This window comes from Panthera onca, chromosome A2 (genome assembly GCF_046562875.1).
Source record: "Panthera onca isolate mPanOnc1 chromosome A2, mPanOnc1 haplotype 2, whole genome shotgun sequence".
Classification (NCBI taxonomy): Eukaryota; Metazoa; Chordata; class Mammalia; order Carnivora; family Felidae; genus Panthera; species Panthera onca.
The window spans coordinates 14,751,314-14,774,575 of record NC_138340.1 but is presented as its reverse complement, the minus strand read 5'-3'; the positions used below and the strand labels follow the sequence as shown (position 1 = coordinate 14,774,575).

At 56.0% G+C, this 23,262-nt stretch overlaps 3 protein-coding genes across 9 annotated transcripts in view; all 3 read left to right on the top strand.

Moving 5' to 3' along the window:
• On the top strand, window positions 1–9,389 carry GMIP (GEM interacting protein). 5 transcript variants are annotated; one of them, XM_060630767.3, is made up of 21 exons: window positions 2–137; window positions 1,055–1,139; window positions 1,600–1,675; window positions 1,788–1,845; window positions 2,155–2,280; window positions 2,365–2,429; window positions 2,505–2,612; window positions 3,022–3,102; window positions 3,205–3,375; window positions 3,470–3,607; window positions 3,892–4,088; window positions 4,405–4,511; window positions 4,585–4,674; window positions 5,034–5,111; window positions 5,180–5,334; window positions 5,551–5,739; window positions 5,835–5,972; window positions 6,074–6,270; window positions 6,610–6,997; window positions 8,399–8,462; window positions 8,592–9,389. In XM_060630767.3, exons 1-21 carry the CDS (start codon window positions 119–121, stop codon window positions 8,963–8,965), a joined length of 2,904 nt encoding a protein of 967 aa, XP_060486750.1. In that variant the 5' UTR covers window positions 2–118; the 3' UTR covers window positions 8,966–9,389. The 5 variants fall into 5 exon arrangements, with proteins under 5 accessions (XP_078299311.1, XP_060486750.1, XP_078299310.1 ...); XM_078443185.2 differs by lacking the exon at window positions 6,074–6,270 and having other exon boundaries at window positions 1–137; window positions 5,551–5,699; XM_078443184.2 differs by lacking the exon at window positions 3,022–3,102.
• Window positions 9,390–10,076: 687 nt separating this feature from the next.
• Window positions 10,077–13,355, top strand: LPAR2 (lysophosphatidic acid receptor 2). The gene is made up of 3 exons (XM_060630773.3): window positions 10,077–10,442; window positions 11,481–12,222; window positions 12,924–13,355. Exons 2-3 carry the CDS (start codon window positions 11,481–11,483, stop codon window positions 13,235–13,237), a joined length of 1,056 nt encoding a protein of 351 aa, XP_060486756.3. The 5' UTR covers window positions 10,077–10,442; the 3' UTR covers window positions 13,238–13,355.
• A 3,346-nt stretch (window positions 13,356–16,701) lies between these two features.
• The window catches only part of PBX4 (PBX homeobox 4), a 43,580-nt gene continuing 37,019 nt past the window's right edge, over window positions 16,702–23,262 (top strand). The window contains exon 1 of one of the 3 annotated variants that reach the window (XM_078443187.2): window positions 16,702–16,966. In XM_078443187.2, coding sequence (XP_078299313.2) covers window positions 16,815–16,966 — 152 coding nt within the window. In that variant the 5' untranslated portion in view covers window positions 16,702–16,814. Of the gene's footprint in view, window positions 16,967–17,242; window positions 17,783–20,039; window positions 20,199–23,262 lie in introns of those variants that run through there. The other 2 variants (XM_078443188.2, XM_078443189.2) reach the window with 2 other exon arrangements.

The window sequence follows — 23,262 nt, the reverse complement described above, 5'->3', positions numbered from 1 at the left end:
GGGGCTACGCAGAACCCGGGCGGCGGCGGCGGCCGCGGCAGGAAATCGGGGCTGAGCCCCGCCAGCGCGAGATCCCTTCCCAGACCCGGTCCCCGCCGAGCGATCCTCTGGTCTTGTCATGGACGCAGCAGAGCCGGGTAGGCGGTCCGGGGTATGGGATCCGAGAGAGACCTCCCCCAACTGTACCCCACCTCCTAAACTGAGGCGCTTCGCCTGTCCTTTTCCGTCCAGAGACCCGGGAAAGGAGTCAGGAATGGGAAGGGCACGGGAATCCACTATTGTGGGGACCCCCAAGCCTAGAGGGGCCCAGAACACCATTCCCTGGCCTCCTCCCCCTTTGGAGTCTTCACCCCGGATGCCTGGGGGAGGGAGTCCAGGAAGGGGAAGTGGCCGCTTCTGCTTCTGATATTTGTGATGGGGGGCAGGGGGAGGGCGACGCAGCAGGATCCCTACTGAGGAGGGGCCATTGCTGATCTGGGCCCCTTAGAAGGGGGACTCTGGCAGAAATGTGGCAAGGTCCGACTTGTATTTCCGGCTCCCTTTGTGTCTCTGCTGTGCACGTTGAGTGTCACACGGTCTTTATGTTCCTCTGGTTTCAGTCTGCCTGTATGTGTTTGTGCCACAGGCTCTGTGCCGGCCTCTCCCACGTGTATTTCCATCTGTCTGGCCTGAGGTCCATGTGGTTCCATTGTCAAGCTGGCTCTCTCCCCAGGGACAGTGCTGCTGCATCTGGGGCATCTGTTTTGCCGCTTTGCTTCTGGGCCCATGTGTGTGTGGGTGTCTGTTCCTCTGAGCAGCTGCCCCTGTGTTGGGTTGTGCCTGATCCATCTGCCTGCCCTGAGCTGGCTTCACCCCAGGCCACACTGCCTCCATCCTGACTCTGACACCCACCCCCATCCCCCCCCTCCCCAAGGATCAGAACACTCTCTTTCTGTCTCCTCCCCTTCCTCCCCCCACCCCTTCAAAACAACTGGCTAAGGGCCTACCCTAGGTGTAAGTGCTGTGAGTGGAGGGAGGCCTCCATTGGCCCATGTGTGACACTCCCCTCCCCCAGGGCTACCCCCAGCTCCAGAGAGCAGGAAGAGGTACAGTGACATCTTCCGGAGCCTGGACAACCTCGAGATCTCACTGGGGAACGTGTGAGTCTGAGCCTGGGCCACCCCCAAATCCCTAATCGTTTAGGTGCCTCACTAGGAACCTACAACATCTGGATCCACTTACCTAATAACCTGAGAAGTCTTAAATGGGTCCCTCCAAAACACCTGAAAAATCCCCAAATCCAACCCCCCAGATCTGCTGGAAATCCACAAAATGGTCCTAGGACCCCTCCCCATGTATTCTTGTAACCCCTTAAAATGTTTGAGATCCTTAGAATCCCACCCTATGGACCCCAGATTTACCTGGGACCTTTCAAACTCTCTCAAGTCCCATGACAAAAAGTCACCTAATTTCCCCCAAAACCAGTCAGACCTCCCACGTACAAGAGATGTCACAGAGGTAATGTCCAGGACCATCATTCAAACTGCCCTGGGGGCCCCCAGCACCCCTAGGCAGGACAGACTGGGTGGAGGGTGGCATCTTGACACCCTTACCTCCCAGGACCCTTGAGATGCTGCCTGGAGACCCCGTGCTTTCAGGAGACCCAGAGTCTGACAAGACCCCCACAGCCACTGAGGTGAAGGGCGGGACCAATGAGGCAGGGAGGAGGGGGCCTCCAGGAGGAGGGGCTCTAGGGGGTTGAGGCCCCTGCCCTGCTCGCTCCTGAATGCTGTCTCCCTACCTCTCAGACCAGTGAAACCAGCCTTTGGAGTGGCCTCTCCCTGGAGGGTCCGGCACCCCTTACAGGTAGGGGGCTTTGAGGCCAGGGGAGTGGGGGCAGAAAGGACTCCTTCCCTCAGCAAGTCGTCACCGACTGCCTGTTCCACGTGCCAGGGAAACAACAGTACGCGACAGAGCTGAGCCCCTGCCCTCAGGGATCCCTCAGTCTGGGTGGAGAGTCAGCGTAAAATTGCAACCTGGACAAGATCATAAAAGGGTGTTTGGGGAAAGCCACAGGGTATAGAATAGTGGTCACTGGTCTGGCCTTGGGGCTCAGGGAAAGCTTCCACAGCAGCCTCGGGGGTCAGAGGTCAGAGGTCCACTCTCCTGCCCCAGGGGAAGAATTGGACCTGCGGCTCATTCGGACCAAGGGGGGTGTGGATGCAGCTCTGGAGTATGCCAAGACCTGGAGCCGCTATGCCAAGGAGCTGCTGGCCTGGACCGAGAAGAGAGCCAGCCTTGGTGAGGGTCCCTTCTACCCTGCCCCAGACCCCAGGCAGTGCCCACACCCTGCCCAACTCAGACCCCGGCTGTCTCCCCCTACAGAGCTAGAGTTTACCAAAAGCATCATGAAGATCGCCGAGGCTGGCAAGGTGGCGATCCACCAGCAGGTAGCTGTGACCAGATCCCCCCGCCCCGATCCCCTAGATCCTCGGCGTCCCCCAACACCTACTCTCCCACCCCAGAGCCATATGCCACTGCAGTACATCTATACCCTGTTTCTGGAACATGACCTCAGCCTGGGAGCCCTGGCCATGGAAACAGTGGCCCAGCAGAAAAGAAATTTCTCCCAGGTGAGGGGGCCCTGCCGCACGCCTTATTCCATTCCCACCTCCCCAGGAGGAAGGCAAGGTTACCCATCCAGGCTGTTTTGCTGATGAGGAAGCTCAGGCCCAGGGATGCTGAGGAACTTGCCCAAGGTCACCCAGCAGAGATTCAAACCAGGCTTCCTGTACAATTGCAAAACTGTGCTTTTGCTCGTTCGCAGGGCTTGGGGGGAAAAGTGCCGAGTGTTCACAGGCAGAGAGCTTTGGCATCTCTGGGGCCAGGCTTTAGCAAGGATGAGGTGGGGACACGGCAGGGAGAGGGGGTGGGGAGCGTGCAGACCCAGAAAAGGGTCCAGAGGATGAAAGGCACACGGTAGCGGGAAGCAGAAAGACTGGGTGGCCCTGAGGCAGCACCCCCATCTGTCCCCCTTGCCAGCCCCTGGCAGCCAAACGAACTGAGATCGAGAAGTGGCGGAAGGAGTTTAAGGAGCAGTGGCTGAAAGAGCAGAAGCGGATGGTGAGGCCTGGCAGGGTGGGTACCAGCGTGCGGCTGGTGGATGAGAGGAAGCAGTGCTGATCTATCCCCTTCTGTCCCTGTCCCCGCCCCCCACGACCCCAGAATGAGGCGGTGCAGGCACTGCGGAGGGCCCAGCAACAGTACCTGCAGCGCAGCGAGGACCTGTGGGTTCGCTCCCAGGCGTCCCCTGAGGACCCGGCACCCCAGGCCTCGCCAGGACCCAGCAAACAGCAGGAGCGGCGGCGGCGATCACGAGAGGAGGCTCAGGCCAAGGTGGGGACCTGGCCCCGTGCCCCCCCCCCCCAGCACTTCGGTGCTCCCCACCCCACACTCCATCCCACCGGTGCCCCGGCCTCGGTTTCCCCAGGCGCAGGAGGCCTTGGCGCTGTACCAGGCCTGTGTCCGTGAGGCCAACGCACGGCAGCAGGACCTGGAGGCCGCCAAGCAGCGGATCGTGTCGCATGTGCGCAAGCTGGTGCTGCAGGGGGATGAAGTGCTGAGGCGGGTGAGGCCTTTTCCCACTGCCGCCCCCCAGCTGAGGGCCCCCTGCCCCTAACCCTTCTCCAGGGCGCCAGAACTCCTCCCTAGACAGCCAGTTTCCACCCTCAGTCCCTGAGAGCATCTCGGCCTCTCGAGTCCTGCCCACCCCCCACCCCTGCCCTTACCCCACTCCATCTAGGCCAGGCTCTGATCACACCCTCCTCCCTAAGCTGCCCCCAAACCCTGACCATGCTGGTGTCTCTAAAGTTCAGGCTCTGCTCCTCTCTCACTGTAGTCTGCTCCCCACAGGTGACCCTGGGACTGTTAGGGCTTCGAGGGGCGCAAGCAGAGCATGGTCCCCGTGCCTTCTCTGCCCTGGCTGAGTGCTGTGAGCCCTTTGAGCCTGGCCAGCGCTACCAGGAGTACGTGAGGGTGCTGCGGCCCGAGGCCCCACCACCCCCGCCGCCTGCCTTCTCCTTCCAAGAGTTCGTGCCCACTGCACACAGGTGGGCCCCTTGGGAGCAGGGTCAGGAATGAGATCCAGAGACACAGTTTCAGGCTGTTGGAGCCACCAGGCTGAGTACTCAGGGTCAGGAAACTCAATGAGGTTTTGAGTTCTTGGATTAATACCGAGGCTCTTATTTTGGGGGAGGGGTCCCAGTTCTGGGAGAGTCCGAACTTCAGGGTCACTGTACTGGGTGCTCACTGGTGTCAAGGCTTGCAGACCCAAGTGCTTGGATTTGGGTCCTAAATGCAATGCCTAGGTGATGTCATCCCAGGGCAGTTTCCTGGTTATCAGAGCCCTCACCCTTCTCCTTTCAGCTCCCCTCTGGACACAAGAAAGAAGCTCTCTGGCCCCCTACCCCCACGGCTGGATGAGAGTGCGGCTGAGGCAGGCCCTTGGGATGATGTAGGCACAGGCTGCCAGGGTGAGTGCAGTGAGGGGTGGGCAGGAGTGGTGCTGGGGCAGGGGTCCATCCTAATTGACCTGTTCCCTTCTAGGGACTCCAGGCCCCACTCCAAGCAGCGACGTGGACAGCGTGGGTGGTAGCAGTGAGTCTCGGTCCCTGGACTCTCCCACTTCCAGCCCAGGTGGGGCCAGGACCTGACCGTAACCCATTCCCTACGTCTAACCGCCCTCCAGACCCTGGCCAGGCTCTGACCCTCGGTCTCTAACCTATCACTTGACCTCTGACCTACCTGCACTCCTGACCTATTTCCTATATCCTCTGATTCATTCTCTTGAGCTAATTTCTGAACCGCCCCCCAGATCGCTGACCCATTTCTGCAACCCCTAACCTCTGCCTTGAACTCCCTCCTGATCTCTAACCGTTACCCCAAGGGCATCTGTGGGTGGTTCTGGAAAGCCTAAAAACCAGGCATATCTCCTTAGCCCTGGCGCTTCCTAATGACCCCTGTGACCCCCGACCTCTGTGACCCTATGACTCCAGGCCCTGGCACAAGGCGGTTGGTGAAGGTGTCATCCACAGGCACCGAGTCCTCAGATGACTTTGAGGAGCGAGACCCTGGTGAGGCTGGAAGCAGGTGGGGCATGGCAGGGGGTGGACCAGGCACCCCTGACCCTGTATCCCCACAGACCTGGGAGATGGGCTGGAGAACGGCTCAGGAAGCCCCTTCAGGAAGTGGACACTATCTGGCGCAGCCCAGACCCACCGACTGCGGCGGCTACGGGGCCCAGCCAAGTGCCGCGAGTGTGAAGCCTTCATGGTCAGCGGGATTGAGTGTGAGGAGGTGCGGCCTGGGCCCATGAGCCAGTGACCTGTTATGACCCCAGTGACCCCCCTGACCCCAGGCACCTGACCTGAAATCCCTATGACCTTTCTGCCCTTGGGACCTGCCCTGATCTAAAGATGTCCTATGAGCCCCCTGCCCCCTGAGGATCCCTACGACCTTCTCTTCCCCTGCTGACCTCTGATGACCTCCTTGACCCTATAACCTTCCCTTCAGTGCTTTCTGACCTGCCACAAGCGGTGCCTGGAGACTCTACTGATCCTCTGTGGACATAAGCGACTCCCCGCCCGGACTGCCCTCTTTGGGGTCGACTTCCTGCAGCTGCCCAGGGACTTCCCGGAGGAGGTGCCCTTTGTGATCACCAGGTGCACGGCCGAGATAGAACAGCGTGCCCTGGGTGTGCAGGTGCCGCCTTGACTCTTGACCATCCCCAATAGTGACCTGGTCCTCTTGATGGCTGTATCGTAAGCCAGATGTCCATTTCCTGCCTCGCCCTGCAGGGCATTTATCGGATCAGCGGGTCCCGGGTCCGCGTGGAGCGGCTATGCCAGGCTCTCGAGAATGGCCGAGGGTTGGTGGACATGTCAGGAAACTCCCCTCACGATATCTCGAGTGTCCTCAAGCGATTCCTCCAGGAGGTGGGTACTCAGTGGCTCAGGGGTAAGGGCCGGGCGGGCTCAGGCTGAGGACCCTCTGCAGCCCACCCACACCCATGTCCCTCCCACCATTCCACCCTCAGCTCACTGACCCCGTGGTCCCCTTCCACCTCTACGACGCCTTCATCTCTCTGGCTAAGACCCTGCATGCAGACCCTGGGCACGACCCTGGGACCCCCAGCCCCAGCCCTGAGGTTATCTGCTCGCTGAAGACCCTCTTGGTGCAGCTGCCTGACTCTAACTACAGCACCCTGCGGCACCTGGTGGCCCATCTGTTCAGGTGTGCACTGTCCCTGACCTTGAAATGTGATTTCTGACCTAAGGCACGGATCTGTGACCCCATCCCTGGACATATGACTACTCATCTCTGGGACTGACCCCTGCCACTGACTTCTGACCTTTGCATGTGTTTTCTGAGCTCTGAATCTTAATAGATGACTCCAGACTTTGGGTGCTGACCCCTGATCTCCATTGCCAGGCATGTAGCTGCTGGTCTCAATGACCGGGACCACTTACCCAGGACTTGGGCAAGTGGCCGCTAGCCTGGCCTACAGCTCCTCCCTGATGACCAATGACCACGCATGCCATGCCCTGACCCTTTTCCTCATACTGTCCCCAGGGTGGCTGCACAGTTTGAGGAAAACAAGATGTCTGCCAACAACCTGGGCATTGTGTTTGGGCCAACGCTGCTGCGGCCACCAGACGGTCCAGGGGCAGCTGGTGCTGGCCCTGTCACCTGCCTACTAGACTCTGGGCACCAGGCTCAGCTCATTGAGTTCCTCATTGTTAACTACGAGCAAATCTTTGGGATGGACGACCTCCCCGTGGCCACTGAGCCTCCACCCCAAGACCCCAGTCCAGCTCCTGGGGCTCTCACAATCAACCCCCAGCCACCACCCTCATACCCTGCCTCAGATCCCCTGCCCTCAGTCCTAACCTTGGACCCCAACCCAGACCCTGATCCCCACAGTACCTTGGAGAAGCATCCTGAAGCTACGCCTCCTGAGGTAGGAACCCACTGGGCCCACAGACGGGTAGGCCTTCTCTGCATTTAAGCGTCTCACTCTCCTGTCTCCCTTCCTTCCTTTGCCTTTAAAATTTTCTCTTTCATCCCCTTTCTCCCTTCCTTATTTACCTTGTGCTCATTCTGGGAGGAAAAAAGAGGAATGGAACGGGGGGTGGGGGGTAATAAGGGAGGAACAATAAGGTATAGCTCTGCAGTTACTAACAAGGGTGATCACTTACTCCTTCAACGGAACATTTATTGAACACCTAGTGTGTACCGAGCATTGTTGTAGCAGGCATTACACATACATCAGTGAGTAAATTATTGAGAGACCCCATCCTTTTGGTGACTGCACTCTAGTGGGGAAGAGACCAACAATAAAAAAAAAAATAGGATAGATACAAGGTCAGTTTATAGGACATTATGAGGTGACAAGTACTATGGAGAAAAGAAAGGGTAGCATAAGGTAAGGGACACTGGGAGCACCAAGGAGAGGTGGAGGGCAGCTTGTAGCAGTAAGTAGGATTCTGTGGGCTGGTCCCATGGAGAAGGTGGATTCGAGCAAGGACTGGAACAATGTGGGAACAATCTGGGGAACGGTGTTCCAAAGAGAGCAGCCGGTGCAAAGGCCCCAAGGTAAGAACATTCCTGGTGTGTTTAGGGCACAGCCCCAAGCTGTAATGAATTACTGAGGAGAAGGTGCTAGAAAGTGAAGCCAAAGAGGGGTCTTAATGCCTTTAATGCCCTTAATGCCACGCAGACCGTGCACCTACTATGCATGGGCACTGCATAAGCGTCCTATCATCCTCACCACGGCTGTGAGAGGTAGACACTGTTAGTGAAAACCATTTACAGATGAGACTCCTACAGGGGCCTTCCCTGTCCCTCAGGTCCTGATACACATATCATTCCTTAGAACATGGACCTCCCCCTGACAAGCAGCCCGGAACTGGCGAAGGAGCAGTCAGTGAGTTCTGGGTCTCTGAGAAATGGAATGGTTCAGAAAGTGCTTGGGACATGTGGAAAGAACTCCAGCAGCTATTAGCATTTAACTAAAGGATGAACTGAAGGATACACAGATCAACTAAAAAGCAGGTGCAAGGTTGCAGAGAAGGAGGGAGACAGGTAGTTCCCCTGGTCCTAATGTGGACATGGCTGAGTCACTCCCTGGGCTGGCCCTCTGCTGAGCAAGGGCATTCCTGCCTTCATGGAGCCCACAGTCGAAATTAATAACATTGCTCTGCACGAGGGGACAAGCAGTACACTGTTAAGGGCATCGTCTCCCCAGATACCCAAACTGCCAAAGATCTTTTGCATGTGGAACAAACCCTCAGGTTTCCCAAGAGTCTCAAAGAGCTGGAATTTTATTGTTGGGGTTTTGGTCTTCGGTTTGTTCCTGTAGATTCCAGTTCCACAGAGTGACGACAGAGAAGTGGCTGATGACACCAAAGAGGAAGGAGAGGAAGGTGAGTAAGTAGGGGGGAGCCCAGGAGTTATAGGGATATCCTTGCTTGGGGTGGCTTAGCTGAGAGATGACTCCCGGGAGATACCCTGAGGACTTAGGGATGCTCAGCACTGACCACCCCAACCCACAGTGTCCAGCCAAGGTCCAGAGGACTCACTCCTGGGAACACAATCCCGTGGTCACTTCAGCCGCCAGCCAGTGAAATATCCCCGGGGCGGCGTTCGGCCAGTCACCCACCAGCTGTCCAGCTTGGCCCTGGTGGCTTCCAAATTGTGCGAGGAGACCCTTGTGACATCAGTGCCCCGAGGGAGCTTGCGGAGGAGGGGACCTGGCCCTACCGCCTCCTCCCCTGAGGGCAGCCCTCTGCGCCGCACCCCGCTGCCCAAGCATTTTGAGATCACCCAAGAGACAGCCCGGCTACTCTCCAAGCTACACAGTGAGGCTGTGCCCAAGGCCACCTGCTGCCCAGACCCCCAACCTGAGGAAGTCGAGGACCATCTCTGACCATCCCAGCATTCTGACCAAGGGGGAAAGGACTCAGAAGGTGTTCAGTGTTGGGGTGTCTGGAGAGTTCCTGTGAGGAAAGACTACATGGCCTCAGGTACTAAAACCCTTTTGGAGGCAATATATCAGGATCCCTCAACTGGACACCGGTCACTGCGAAGCATCAGGGCCACTCAGGTTCAGAGAGGTTAGTCAGGGTCAATGCTCAGGGTCAATATAGGTCATGGGATTCTTGACATCCACTCTAGTCTCTGACCCCTAGGACAGGGGTGCCTTTTGCTACTTTGGTTGTGGCCACTCCCCTACCTCTGCCTGTCTTCTTAGCTGACCTCAGGTGACCAGCACTTGGGAGTGGGCAGCCCAAACTCAACATCCAGGTGGTACCTGGGGTGTGATGGCCTCAGAATAAACTGTGTCCTTTATACCCTTGAATGTCTTTCTTTGCCAGGGGAGGGTGATGGGAGAGATGGGTGAGGGTAGCATCCTTTGGCCCCATTTACCCACCAGAGACACCAAGGCCCCCTTTCATCCCCAAACATGCTTGAGCACCTACAGGCAGTACGGGCTGAACCCGGGCACCAGGCTGAGTCACACCGGCCCGGCCCTCCCGGAGCTCCACGTCCCCGATCCGGTCCTGCATAATCAAACAAATATAACAAAGTGCAGATAACTGGGACAATGGGGCTGTGTGCTCTGGGCTGTGGGAGCCCAGGGCCGCCACAAGCCGGGGCCGGGCAACGGGCAGCGCTGCCGGGGGTGGAGGGCGTGGGGGCGGGATTTTCGAGAAACTCGAGTGCTCCCGGAGGGTCACCTGGGGCCGGAGAGGTCCGAGGGGCACCGGAGGCCGCTGCGCGCGGTAGCTGAGCGCTCAAGAAACGGCGGCGGGGCGGGGGTCCCGGCTGTAGGAGCCCAGTCGGATCAGGGCGTGGCTTGGAACTCAGCGACGGATTGGACGCCAGGGAGCGGGCGGGGTGGCCGGGCGGGGGCGCGGACCCTGAGACCACCCGGAGCTGCGCCCAGGCTGCGCGAGGTCACTGCGGTAATTCTCGTGACTTGAGTGACTCAGCCCCCGGAAGGCTCGAAACTGCGTGCGTGTGGGGTGCGCGAGGACGGGGGCGGGGGTCCCGCGCCGGAAGTGGAGAGGGGCGACCGAGAGGCCGTGAGGCCTGGAGGAAATGAGGGGGCGGAGGGGGGGCTGAGGTTCCGGGAGACCTTGTCCGTACCGCAGCCGCCGGGCTCCCCCAGGTGGCAGAGACGGGGCGGGGCTCCCCCAGGTGGCGAGGGCGGGGCGCTGCGCCAAGGCAGGGGCGGGACCCCGCCTCCCGTGCTCTTTTGGCTGCCCGCGCCCAGCGCACTCGGACGCTCCTCCGCTCCCCGCCGCTCCTCCGCTCCCCGCCGCGGTCACCAGGCTATGGGGCTGGGGCCCGCCCCGACCCCCGGGGAGGCCGCCCCTACTGCGGCGTGACGGGCGGCCCAGGTGAGGCGGGTACTGACGGTGGTAGGTGGGCGCGGGTCCCAGGTAGGGCGCGGCACGTGCCTGCGGGGCCCGGGCCCGCCCCTTGCCCCCCTCCTCTCCTCTTCCCCAGCTCCTCCTCTAGCCTGGGGGCGCCGGGAGGCCCGGCCGGCTGCAGCCTCCCTGACCGCCCCCTTTGTCCGCGAGGGTGCCAGGGTCCTCCGACCCACTCAGAAAGGCCCGATGCCCCGCCCGCTTCGGGAGCGCTCGCGCGCAAAGCCCGCCGCCCAACTAACTTCTGGGGCGGCCTCGCTGTCCAACTCTGATAGACCTGATCACCTCCAAGCTCTCGCACGGACAGCGGTGACCCCACCCTGCGCACACACGTCCCCTGCGCTCTGCTCCCTTCGATGATCCCAGCACCAAACCCTCCCTCACTTACTTTCACAGCTCACGCCCCCTTTGTTCCTCCCTTCCCCCATCCCTAGTACAGGTTGGCCGCGCTTGGGCAGATGATTTCTTGTTGGGTTTTTATTTGTTTGGCTTATTTTGCTTCTTTATTTGATTTTTTTTATTAAAAAATTTTTTTTTTAATGTTTATTTGTTTTGGGAGAGGGGCAGAGAGAGAGAGATACAGACTCTGAAGCAGGCTCCAGGCTCTGAGCTGTCAGCACAGAGCCCTACTCCGGGCTGGAACCCACAAACCACAAGATCATGACCTGAGCCAAAAGCAGGCGTTTAACGGACTGGGCCACCCAGGCGCCCCTTATTTTTCTCCTTTAGATTAAAAAAGAAAAAAAAAAAGCCAGCCATTTGATTTGGGAGATATCTTTGTAAGCGTCTTAGTAGTCAATAAGCAACCGCTACCCATCCCCCCCGCACTCCCACCGTGTAGCTTGCTTTTCCAGGTTACCCTGGTCTCCACCACGGCCACTTTACCCTGAGGCATCTGACTTTGAGACCCTTGCCCTTCCTGTCCTGACCCTCCCCTCTGGCCGCTGCTCCTTCCTGTATCCTTCCAACAAATGCCACCTGCGCTGACCTCTCCCTCTGTGCCCCCAGATGGTCAGCATGGGCCAGTGCTACTACAATGAGACCATCGGCTTCTTCTACAACAACAGTGGCAAGGAGCTCAGCTCCCACTGGCGGCCCAAGGATGTAGTTGTGGTGGCTCTGGGGCTGACGGTCAGCGTGCTGGTGCTGCTGACCAACCTGCTGGTGATAGCGGCCATCGCCTCCAACCGCCGCTTCCACCAGCCCATTTACTACCTGCTGGGCAACCTGGCTGCAGCTGACCTCTTTGCCGGTGTGGCCTACCTCTTCCTCATGTTCCACACGGGCCCTCGCACTGCGCGGCTCTCGGTGGAGGGCTGGTTTGTGCGGCAGGGCCTGCTGGACACGAGCCTGACGGCGTCAGTGGCCACGCTGCTGGCCATCGCTGTGGAGCGGCACCGCAGTGTGATGGCCGTGCAGCTGCACAGCCGCCTGCCCCATGGCCGAGTCGTCATGCTCATCGTGGGGGTGTGGGTGGCCGCGCTGGGCCTGGGGCTGCTGCCCGCCCACTTCTGGCACTGCCTCTGTGCCCTGGACCGCTGCTCACGCATGGCCCCCCTGCTCAGCCGTTCCTACCTGGCCGTCTGGGCCCTGTCCAGCCTGCTTGTCTTCCTGCTCATGGTGGCTGTCTACACCCGCATTTTCTTCTTTGTGAGGCGGAGGGTGCAGCGCATGGCAGAACATGTCAGCTGCCACCCTCGCTACCGAGAGACCACACTCAACCTGGTCAAGACCGTTGTCATCATTCTGGGTGAGTGAGTGCCCTCAGCTGGCCCAGGGTTGCAGGACCCCTGCTTCCCCCACCCAACTCCCACGAGACAGGGGAGGGGAGGATTTGGGTGGGGAATGTTCTCCAAGGAGGTGACATCTGAGCAGAGACCTGAAAGCTGGGGAAGGGAAGAGTTCCAGGCAGAGGGGACAGAAGGTGAGAGCCCCGCAGGACTGAGCCAGTGTCTCCAAAGAGGAGGCCGGTGTGGCTGGAGAGAAGCAAGAGAGAAGGTCAGCATCGCCTCGAAGGGCACAGGCAAGAGTCAGATTTTGTTCTGAGTTCTGGGGGAAGAAGCCCTTAAGAGTTCTTAGCAGGGAGGAACGGGATCAGTCTGGCTGTTGAGTAGTCTGAGTGGAGGAGGCGGCAAGGTGTATCCCGGGAGGATACACCCCCATACCCCAAGATCAAAGAGTGCCTCTTCCCTACGATCCCCTCCCTCCTCGCCCCAAGTAACTGGCCTGTCCCACAGTGACCTCCTTTTCCCCACAGAACCAGCGTCCATGTAGAAATGCCCAGCACCCTATCTACCGTGTACCGGTTAGGAAAGGTATCCCTCTGGCAGACAGATCAGAGAACAGTGGCCGTTGTCTGAGCTCCAGAGACCCCTCCAGCCCTGAGCTCTAAGCTGTGGGTGCCAGGCCCCCTGCTAGCCGGCTCTGCTTACCTCAGGCTCCATCCTGCAGGGGCGTTCGTGGTCTGCTGGACGCCGGGCCAGGTGGTGCTGCTTCTGGACGGTCTGGACTGCAAGTCCTGCGATGTTCTGGCTGTGGAGAAGTATTTCCTCCTCTTGGCTGAGGCCAACTCACTGGTCAATGCCGTGGTGTACTCGTGCCGAGATGCTGAGATGCGCCGCACCTTCCGCCGCCTCCTCTGCTGTCTGTGCCTTCGCCGGTCCACGCACGAGTCTGCCCGCTACGCACCCTCCACCCGAACGGGTGCCAGCACTCGCATCATGCTTCCTGAGAATGGCCATCCCCTGATGGACTCCACCCTTTAGCCAACCTGGGACTTCACTGGGGTGCCGCAGATGCCAGATCGTAGCCCCTGACCACTCGTGGACGCACCTGGCTCTACCCAATCTGCAGGACAGACTTAAAGGCAGACCCCCAGTCTGCCGTGGCACAGCTCCACTGCCAGTCTCCCCCAGGCACACAGCTCTGCCTGCTCCGGGGGCCTGGGGGTGTGGGGTCACCTCTAAATGCCCAGGAGAAAAGTCAGATGGGGTTCAGGAATCTGCTAATTAATCATCTCAGGTTTTGGGGGTTTTAACTGACATTTTCTATTTTTACCACACATCCCTGGTAAACCCTGTGGACTGCTTCCTTGTCTGTGGTGATGTGGGTGTCAAAGATGGGAGAGATGAGGCCACCCCGCCCAGTGAGACAGGGTGACACGGACCGTGGACGCACCATCTGCCTGAAGCTGATTCTTTAGGGGCGCAGACTGAGGGGTGCTGAGTGTGATCTGGGAAAAGGTTTGTGGCCCCTTGCAGCCTCTGGGGTCTTGTCTGTCCGTTATTAGAATCGAGGGGGTCTGTGAGAGAGAGCATGATATAAGGAGTAAGTCTTTCCACTGAGGTCTCCAGAGCATTTTCTATCATCAACTCAGAGAGTCCCGTCTGTCCCTGTGTCCCAGAATTGTCCGCCTCAGCTCAGGCTAGGCTGGGATCTCCTCAGCCCCATTCTCTTTCATCTTTGATCTCTGCACGGCTGTTACTCTCTCTTTTTTAAGTAATCTCTACATCCAACATGGGGCTCAAACTCACAACCCCAAGATCAGGAATCGCGTGTTCTACCGACTGAGCCAGCCAGGTGCCGCACTCCATTTCTCTTGTTGGAGGTCTTACACCCATTCTCTTTGCCTCGGTCTCCTCTGCCTGTTCCCCTGCCTCGAACTTACCTCCCCCCCCCCCCCCAAACTGTCTCTGTCCTCTGGAGCCCACAGTGGTCTCTGGCCTGTGTGAGCCCTCTTTCTCCTGCCTGCCCTTTCGTCTGAGTCCAGGTTATTAATAGTCAGCTGTGTCCGTCCCCTTCCCTGCCCCCCGACCAAGGGGAGTAGGGTCCATGGAGCAGGATGCAGGATTTTAGAGTTGCCATTTCCCAGGCTCCTCTGATGTGCCTGGCACTCTGATAAGCACTGTAGTTGCGTTATTTAATCATCACTTGCATCTTGTGGTGCACGTATGACACTTACTTTCACAGGACAGGAGCTCAGAGGGGTTGCCATCTGGCCTGTGGTTGCATAGCTTCAAAAGACACAGAGATGAATCAAGGGACTAGAGAGGCACCTGGGGAAAGGGCTTTGGATTCCCCCCAGAGTCAAGAGTTGGTCACAACCTCAGCTTGGTTTTCCTCATCTCACCCCACAGCCCCCCAAGGCTCAGACATGCCATGATGAGCCCCCTCTCAGGTGCTCATAAAGGCACCCTGCTAGGTACAGTGTAGACCAGAATCTGGATTCTCTGCTTCCGCTTAAGGGGGGGCAGGGGGATACAAGGTTATAGCCTCTTATGGTTCACATGCTAAATAAAAGCCTCCCGTTGGAGGCCAAATTCTTCAATCACTAAAGCACACGTTGCTGAAGAACCAAAAACATCTAGGTCCCTTCTTCACTGAATGGGGCTGGGTTTCCCTTTGGGAAAACTCCCCCTGCCCTAAGACAGCTCTGTGGGGCGGCCAGAATGAACCGGGATGCTGGATACTTCAGGATCCGAGGTGGGCAGCATGTCTTCTAGGGCCTGAGGCCTGAAATCTCCAGAGATGATGACCCTCCCACCATATGCCTGGGCACAGGCCCGTGAAAGGCAGCCCTTGCCTCTGCGGGACTCCAGGCCCATTGGACAGACATGTCACTTTAGGTGCCAAAGCCACTTCCTATGGGGCTGGGGACCCCAAGTGGCCTCCCAAAGGCAGTTTTAAGTTTCACTTGCTCTGAGCTGGCCGCTCTCGCGCTAGTATCCTCCGGGCTCTAACCCCCACTCCTCTGGTCTCCTTTGGCATCTTGTCCCATCGATTTTTCCCTCTTCTGTAGGTGTCTCCGCCATGCAAGTTTTGGTCCCTAAAGCTTTCAACCCCGCGCCCCCACTGTTCTCTGAAAGACACCGAAATCGCACACGACTTTGAGGTTTCACGTACAGGGCTGCTGAACTTTTTGTACAGGGCAGCAGCTGTTCCCCTGACAACAGTCATGGTCGCCACAACTTCCTCTTACTGGGGCCAAGTGGCAGGTTTCCTCAAGCGGGGAGCTTTCAAAGGGGTTCTTCACATCCCGCATCACTCATTTCCATTCCCTGCCGTCCTCTTTGGAGTCCTCCGAGCCAGTCACACCAGATGGGGTGACTGTGTTTCCTCTCCAGCGGCAAGGAGAAGACGGGCCTTGCCCTGAAGGGTTTCCGGAGACACTGAGGACCCTTGAGGAGCCTGCGTCTCGAATCTGTCCTCAGAGAAAACGGGCGCCAGCAGGTCCTGTGACTTTGGAGGAGTGATTCGCGTCCAGTCTGTTGCTTTTCTCTCACACGATGAGCCTTCTCTGGCGCTGTGAGGTCTGATGGTTTGAAACAAAAGACCTGTGGACATCCACTCTTGCTTGGGGTGGGTACACCTCAGAGCAGACCCTCAGGAAGCATCCTTTGGTAGCTCAGTGACCGCGTGCTAGGGTTTTGAAGGCCCAGACCGGAGTAGATGGAGAGAGTGACTCAACGGGCGATCACTCGTCAGCCAGACCTTGAAGAGAGAATTCATTTCTGCAGCCGAGACAATCACTCACTTCAAGCCCTCCAGCCACCATCACCACACACAACTGCACCCCGCGTGGAAGGCTCTAGAGGGAAGCGCCGGGAGGGAGGCCAGGAGCCCTAGTGCCCGTCTGACGGGGGCGAGACTGAGGGGACCATTAGGGGACTGGGTGTTAGGGCTTCTGGAGATGAATGGTGAGTGTTGGCGAGGATCTGCGAATCACAGGGATTTCTGAGAAGGAAGGGGTGGCCTGAAGAGTGGGGTGCTCTGAGGAGGGCGGGGGGGGGGTGTCTGGGACACGGGGGCCACTGAGGAAGAGCGGGGACCGTTGAGGAGTGGAGGCTCTGGTGGGGAGTAGAGGGCGTGAGGAGGTAGCGGGGATGGTCTCTGAGGAGACTTGACGGTCTCTTGAGGAAAAATGCTGGAGCTCTCTGAGGGAGGTGCGGGGGCTCTGAGGAGACATGAGGGGCCCCAAGAAAGATTAAGGTCTCTAAGCAGGAGTCGTTCTGAGCAGGTGAGGGAGGCGGACATGGGGGGGCGGGGAGCCTCTGAAGCAGAGCGAAGCAGTGGTCGCCCTTCCTCGGCCAGGAGGAGCGTGAGGCTGGGAAGAGCCGTTGCCTCGGCAACTCCCCACAGAGTCCCGGGCCGTTGCAAGGGGCGGTTAGGGGCGTGTCTGTGGGCGGTGCGCGGCGGCCTGGCTGGCGGCGGTTGGCTGGCGGCGGCGGCGAGGGGTGGGGCCTGGGCGAGCGCGCGCCCGGTGCGCGCGGGTGGCGGTGGTTGGCTGCGGCGCTTTTGTGAGCGGGCCCGCTCCTCCTCGGCGCCTCCCCGGTCCCGCCGCCCATGGACTCCCCGCCCAGCCCGCAGCGCCCCGCGCCGCCTCTCCCGGCCCTGCGCCGCCCGCCGCCCGGGCCCCCACCAGGCCCCGACACAGGCGAGGTCCTGCAGCAGATCATGGCCATCACCGACCAGAGCCTGGAGGAGGCGCAGGCCAGGTGCTGCGCGGGCTCGACGGGGGCCTGGGCCGCCCAAAGTCGCGGGAGTGAAGGGGGCGGGCCGCGGGGCCAGGGCCAAGTTGACAGGGGGCCTGAGGAGTGAGGACGGTGCACAGTGAGAGCTTGGGGTGCATCTCTGGGCGGGGAGCTGGGAGTGGAGATGTGGGGGCCCAGGGAGGACTGAAAGCGGGGGGGGGGGGGCGGTTCTGAGGCCGAAGGGATTTATGAGGTTAAAATGCGACGGACTGAAAGGCTTATGGGGTTAAGCAGCAGGTGATGGGTTTTAGGAGCTTGTCCTGGGGCGAGAGGGATGGGTTTAAGGGGAGTCTGTGGATGGGGAGGTATATGGTGAAAAGCAGTTTTGGGGTTTATGGAATGTAAGGGGTTAAGAGGGGAGCTGGGGGGTGTAAGGGCCGAGAGATGGACAGCTAAATGGATGCATTCGTGGGGTTTACGAGGTGGGAAGTTGTGAAGGCAGATAACGGAGAGTGGGTTGTGGGCAGTGGGACGCAGGTTGCAAGTGATGGGGGTGACTTGGTGCGGGAACCATCCGGAAAAAAAGGACGGTGGGGGAGCTGGGTGGAGGGATGGCGGTTCCCCCGTTTTATTAAATCAGCAAAGTTTTATTAGACACTTAACTATGTGTGGGACACCCAGCTGGGTGCTGACGTAGCCCTTGCTCTCAAGCTCATAGTTTGAGGAAGAGAAAGTGAGTAGTGAAAACTAAGTCCACCTTGTGAGAGGAACTCTACGAAAAGGGACGGCATCCTGTGCAAAGTCAGGTGTAGAGGACACAGCACTTTCAGAGGGCTCAAGGTGAGAAAGAGCTGGAAGAAAACGCAGCCAGAGACTGAAAGTCCTGGGTTCAGTTCGGAGAGAGGTTGGAACCAGATCGCACGCGGCCTGCACGTCTCAGGAAGGAGTTTGGATTTCCTTTCAGTTGCAGCGGGAAAAATCACAGCGGGTTTAAGACCACCTGCCCTACTTCCCTCCACCCACCGCTTGTCAGCCAGTGAGGAGTGGTAGCATCTGCTTCACAAGGCAGCCCCTGTTGTGTTTGGGGCCTTCTCAAGTTATTAGAAAATAGGAAAGACTGAAGTCCTTTTGGAGGATGAGGCCTCGTTGAATGGGGCCTATTCTTTGGGGTGAAGGGTGGTCCCTGAGGATGGGGCCAGGGTCTGGTGGTATGGACTGTGTAGTCAGTAGAGCCGCGTAGTGAGGAGGGGTTATGCCAAAGCCAAGTGAACAGCAGCCACGGGAAGGAGGAGGCGAAGAAAAGGTGGATATGGCATGCATCGTTCGTCAGACTTTGTCTCCTTTGCTTCTTGTGGGTCGTCCACGCTCTGCAGGTTCATAGCCTCTATCTGGAAAGTTAAGAGTGTTCTCCCCCACCTCCCTATGTCCATTCTGCTTTGGGGGGCATTGTGCTAGGTGCTGGCGAAACCAAGATGGCTAAGACCTTCTCTGCCCCATCAGAGCTCATTGAGAAGTAGGGTGTGTGGGAGACTAATTATAAATCGTTGTCGTAATGGGTGTGCACTGAATAGAGGTGATCCCCGACACCTGGAAAAAAAGAGCTGGGCCAGGAGAGGGTGCCCTTGTGTGATCCCCTGTCTGCTAGGCTAGTCTGAGGGCAGAGGCTTTGTCATATTTTCCTGTGTATTCCCAGGACTGTGCACAATGAGCATATAGTAAAGTTTGTGGCACTTAAGATTCTGGAAAGCTCAGGAGGGGGAAATGGGCTCTTCACACCCAAGGAACCACAGAGGCAGTGCTTTGGGTGTTTGTGGAGCTCCCCGAGTTCCTTCTCTTCTAGGTAGGGAGCTGCTTAAGGAGTGAACTCTGCTCAGGTGTGGCCTTCCTCAAGCATCTGTCACCCCATTACAGCCCCATGGCTGCTGGTTTTTGTTTTTTTTTTTTTTTTTTTTCTTACAGCAATCCAGACTTCCCCTAGATAGGCTTTAGAATGGCGTGCAATCAGCCGCCTCTTCCTTGCTATTCTTTTTTTTTTTCTTTCAAGTTTATTTATTTTGAGAGAGAGTGCAAGTGAGAGAGGGGCAGAGAGAGAGGAACACAGAATCCCAAGCAGGCTCTGCACTCATGAAACCATGAGGTCATGACCTGAACCCAAACCAAGAGTCTGACACTTAACCAACTGAGTGACCCAGGCACCCCTCTTCCTTGGTATCCTTTTTTTTTTTTTTTTTTAATTTTTAAATGCTTTTTAAATTTATAGATTTGTTTTTGAGAGAGAGAGAGAGACAGACGTGAGTGGGGGAGGAGCAGAGAAAGAGAGGGAGACACAGCATCTGAAGGAGGCTCCAGGCTCTGAGCGGTCAGCACAGAGCCGGACGCGGGGCTTGAAGCCATGAACTGGGAGATTATGACCTGAGCTGAAGTCAGATGTTTTACTGACTGAGCCACCCAGGCACCCCGTTCCTTGCTAATCTTGAAGGCAGCTTTTTCTTTTTTTTTTCTTTTAAGACTAGCAAATTGAATAGTGAGGCATTATCCATGCATGACAACTTGATTGTTGCGTAAGTGGTTCCTGGTTTCTTTTTGAGGTAAAAAGGCCCCTGGGGCTTTTCTTTTGAGACTTGGTAGCTTCAGATCTGCCCCCGTTTCTTTGGATGCAGCCTTTACCTGAATTCACCCAAGTCATTTAAAAGTCACCCAACTCCAGACACAGTCTTCAGTCCGCAAGTGCACTGTTAGTTCTTCTCTGGAGCAAACAACTTGGGTGGGTCTTTTCCTCATAGTAAACTCTGCAGCCTGGTAGATGACCAACTCAAGAGGGGAAACAGATCTTGTCTGTCCTGATCAGGCAACTGGGTGAGGCTTTTGCAAGTCTCTCTGACCCTGCCCTCTCTCAGTACCCCTGCTGACCCCTTCATAGGCCCTGGAGTCAGTTTAGCTCAACTGTCTAGCAAGAAAGAATTTTTCATCTCAGATGTGAGGCCCTTTCAAACTATCTGGTCACCACAAATGTGTTTTGTTCTTGTTTTAATTTTTTTTTTTTTTTTAACATTTATTCATTTTTGAGACAGACCGAGTGTGAGCAGGGGAGGGGCAAAGAGAGAGGGAGACACAGAATCCGAAGCAGGCTGCAGGCTCCAGGGTCCAAGCTGTCAGCCCAGAGCCCGATGTGGGGCTCGAACCCACGAGCCATGAGATCGTGACCTAAGCTGAAATCGGATGCTTAATCGACTGAGCCACGCAAGGTGCCCCACAGGTGTGTTTAAAGAGGGAAAGCACACCTACTCTCCTTAAACCTTCATTATTCAAAGGCAGCTGCAAATGCTTGTGCGTTGTTCATTTTGTCATTGTAGCTGAATAGTCTTAGAATAGTGAACTGTGTATTGTTCTTCCTCTGGGCTACACAGATAGTGGAGTGTGGGGACTTTGGAATATACTGTCTTAGTTTAGACTGAGCCTGAGTCAACTGGGTACTTTCTACTACGTGAGGGATAACCAGTCTTCTTGAATGATCTTCTGACCTTCAGCTATATTCTAAGCTCTTCCTCGAGAAGCGGCAGTTCTGCATTTTCTGATTTGGAACTGTTTACTGATGATGTCCTCCTTTCTTTCTTTCTTTCTTGTTAAGATTTTGTTTTTATTTTAAAAATTTTTTTAAGTTTATTCCTCTTTGAGAGAGACAGAGCGTGAACAGGGGAGGGGCGGAGAGAGAGAGGGAGACACGGAATCCGAAGCAGGATCCCTAGCAGACTGAGCTGTCAGCACAGAGCCCAACGCCGGGCTTGAAGTCACGAGTCGTGAGATCATGACCCGAGCCGAAGTCGGACGCTTAAGTGACTGAGCCACCCAGGCGCCCCTTAAGATTTTATTTTTAAGTAATCTCTATACCCACCATGGGACTTGAACTCACAACTCTGAGATCAAGAGTCACATGCTCTACCGACTGAGCCAGCCAGGTGGCCCTTTTTTTGTATGAAACCAGTAAGGTAGAAAATTTTATCTCATTTGCCAAGGTTTGTCTGAGTATTTTGTCTTTTTTTTTTTTTTTTTAAGTTTATTTATTTTGAGAAAGAGAGCATGAGCAGGGAGAGGGGCAGAGAGAGAGAGAGAGAGAGAGAGAGAGAATCCCAAGCAGACTGTGCACCATCAGCACGGAGCCCGAAATGAGGCTCTCTCCCACGAATTGTGGGATCATGACCTGAGCGGAAATTGAGTCAGGCGCTTAACCTACTGAGCCACCCAGGCACTCTGACTATTTTGCTCTATCATGCATAGCCTTGTTTTTTTATAACAATAAATTTTACAACATTTTACAGTTTCTACATAGGTTATTTCATTTGCTTCTATGACTACCTTTATGAGGGGTTTATGAGGGTTATTATGAGGGCTCTTTTGTCAAGACTGTCAGGCTCCAAAATTCTTCCCTCCTCCCAGGGTCTTTACCCAGTGTTTGAGTCATAAAAATCTGTTGCAAGCTCTGGGCCCTCTCCCACTCCCCACCCCCACGGGTTTGTTCAGGCACCATACCCTCGGGGATCCTCAGGACTCAGAGCCAGGAAGCTGCCTCTTATCAAAGGCTGATCAACTCCTTTTTTATCTAGTAGTGAGATTTCTAAGAAATTAGTATGAAAACTCTAGAGCCGAGGGGTTAATTTTGGAAACCTGATGGAGAAAGGAAGCAGAATGGTCACAGTGTCATCTGGAGATTCATTCTCCAGGAGCACCTGGGTGGCTCAGACAGTTAAGCATCCAACTCTTGATTTCAGCTCAGGTCATGATCTCACAGTTCATGGGTTCGAGCCCCGCATCAGGCTCTGTGCTGACAGTGCAGAACCTGCTTGGGATTCTCTCTCCCTCTCTTGTTCCTGCCCCACTTGTGCTCTCTCTCTCTCTCAAAATAAATTTAAAAAAAATGTTACTGGAAATTCATGCTCCATACCTGATGTTCTGGGAGAGGCAGCTGAAGAGGACTGGCCTTCAAGTCGTTCTGCGTGAATTGTGTTATGTGTTGCTGGATTGGCGGGTTTGGCTGCAGTGGTCACTTCTTGACCCTTTGCTTGTAGGTACACACTGACTCCCCAGATAGCTGTACCAGTCAATGTGGTAGTCACTCACTATGTGTCTTTTATTTTTATTTTTTATTAAAAAAACTTTTTTTAATGTTTATTTATTTTTGAGAGAGAGAGAGACGGAGACAGAGTGCGAGCAGGCGAGGGGCAGAGAGAGAGAGAGACAGACAGACAGACAGACACAGAATCTGAAGCAGGCTCCAGGCTCTGAGCTGTCAGCGCAGAGCCCTATGCGGGGCTCGACCCCACAAACCGTGAGATCATGACCTGAGTCAAAGTCGGATGCTCAGACGCTCAACCGACTGAGCCACCCAGGCGCCCCTCTATGTGTCTTTTTATATTAAAATGAATTACAATTAAATAAAATTAAACAGTCTCTCAGTCGCACTAGCTACATTTCAAGTGCTCAGTAGCTACATGTAACGAGTGGCTACCATATGAGGACAGATAGAAAACATTTCCAGAATTGCAGAAAATACTGGATAGTGGTGCTTTAGAGCAGTTCTTCCCAGGCTGGACATGGAGAAAATTTCTGTGGGAATCTTATTGCAATGGAAGTCCTAATGTAGCAGGTCCCAATGGAGCCCAAGAGTCCACATTTCTAACAAGCTCCCAAGGGTGCCAGTGCATTGGATCCCAAACCACACTTGGAGAGGTCGGGCTCTCAAGAGTGGAGATAATAGTGTCCCATTTATTCCTATTTTCATAAATCAGTTTACATAGTAGTTGGTTAATCTGACAAATGAATTTATTTTGGAGCCTAAGTTGTGTTGGTGGGCATAATGGATTTTAAATTAATCACAAGGGTCACATATTAGCATTGTTTTGCCTACTTAATATGGAAAGAACATTCAAAATGAACAGATAAAATTCAGGAAATAGTTGATTTTTTTTTTTTTTTTCTTCTTCTTAATGAAAATCTTGGCTTGGGGCCATAACACCCTGTTGTTTCAGGGTCTGTTTACATTTTCAGCCTAAGGAAATCAGGTTGTGGAAGTTCCAGGGTTGTTTCTGTATTTCCTTTATAGTGTCTATAAAACCACAGCCCAGGGGTGCCTGGGTGACTCAGTTAGTTAAGTGTCCAACTTCGGCTCAGGTCACGATCTCACTGTTTGTGAGTTTGAGCCCTGCATTGGACTCTGTGCTGACAGTTCAGAGCTTGGAGCCTGCTGCAGATTCTGTGTCCCCCTCTCTCCCTCTCTGTCCCTCTCCTGCTCACTCTCTGTCTGTCTCTCAAAAATAAACATTAAA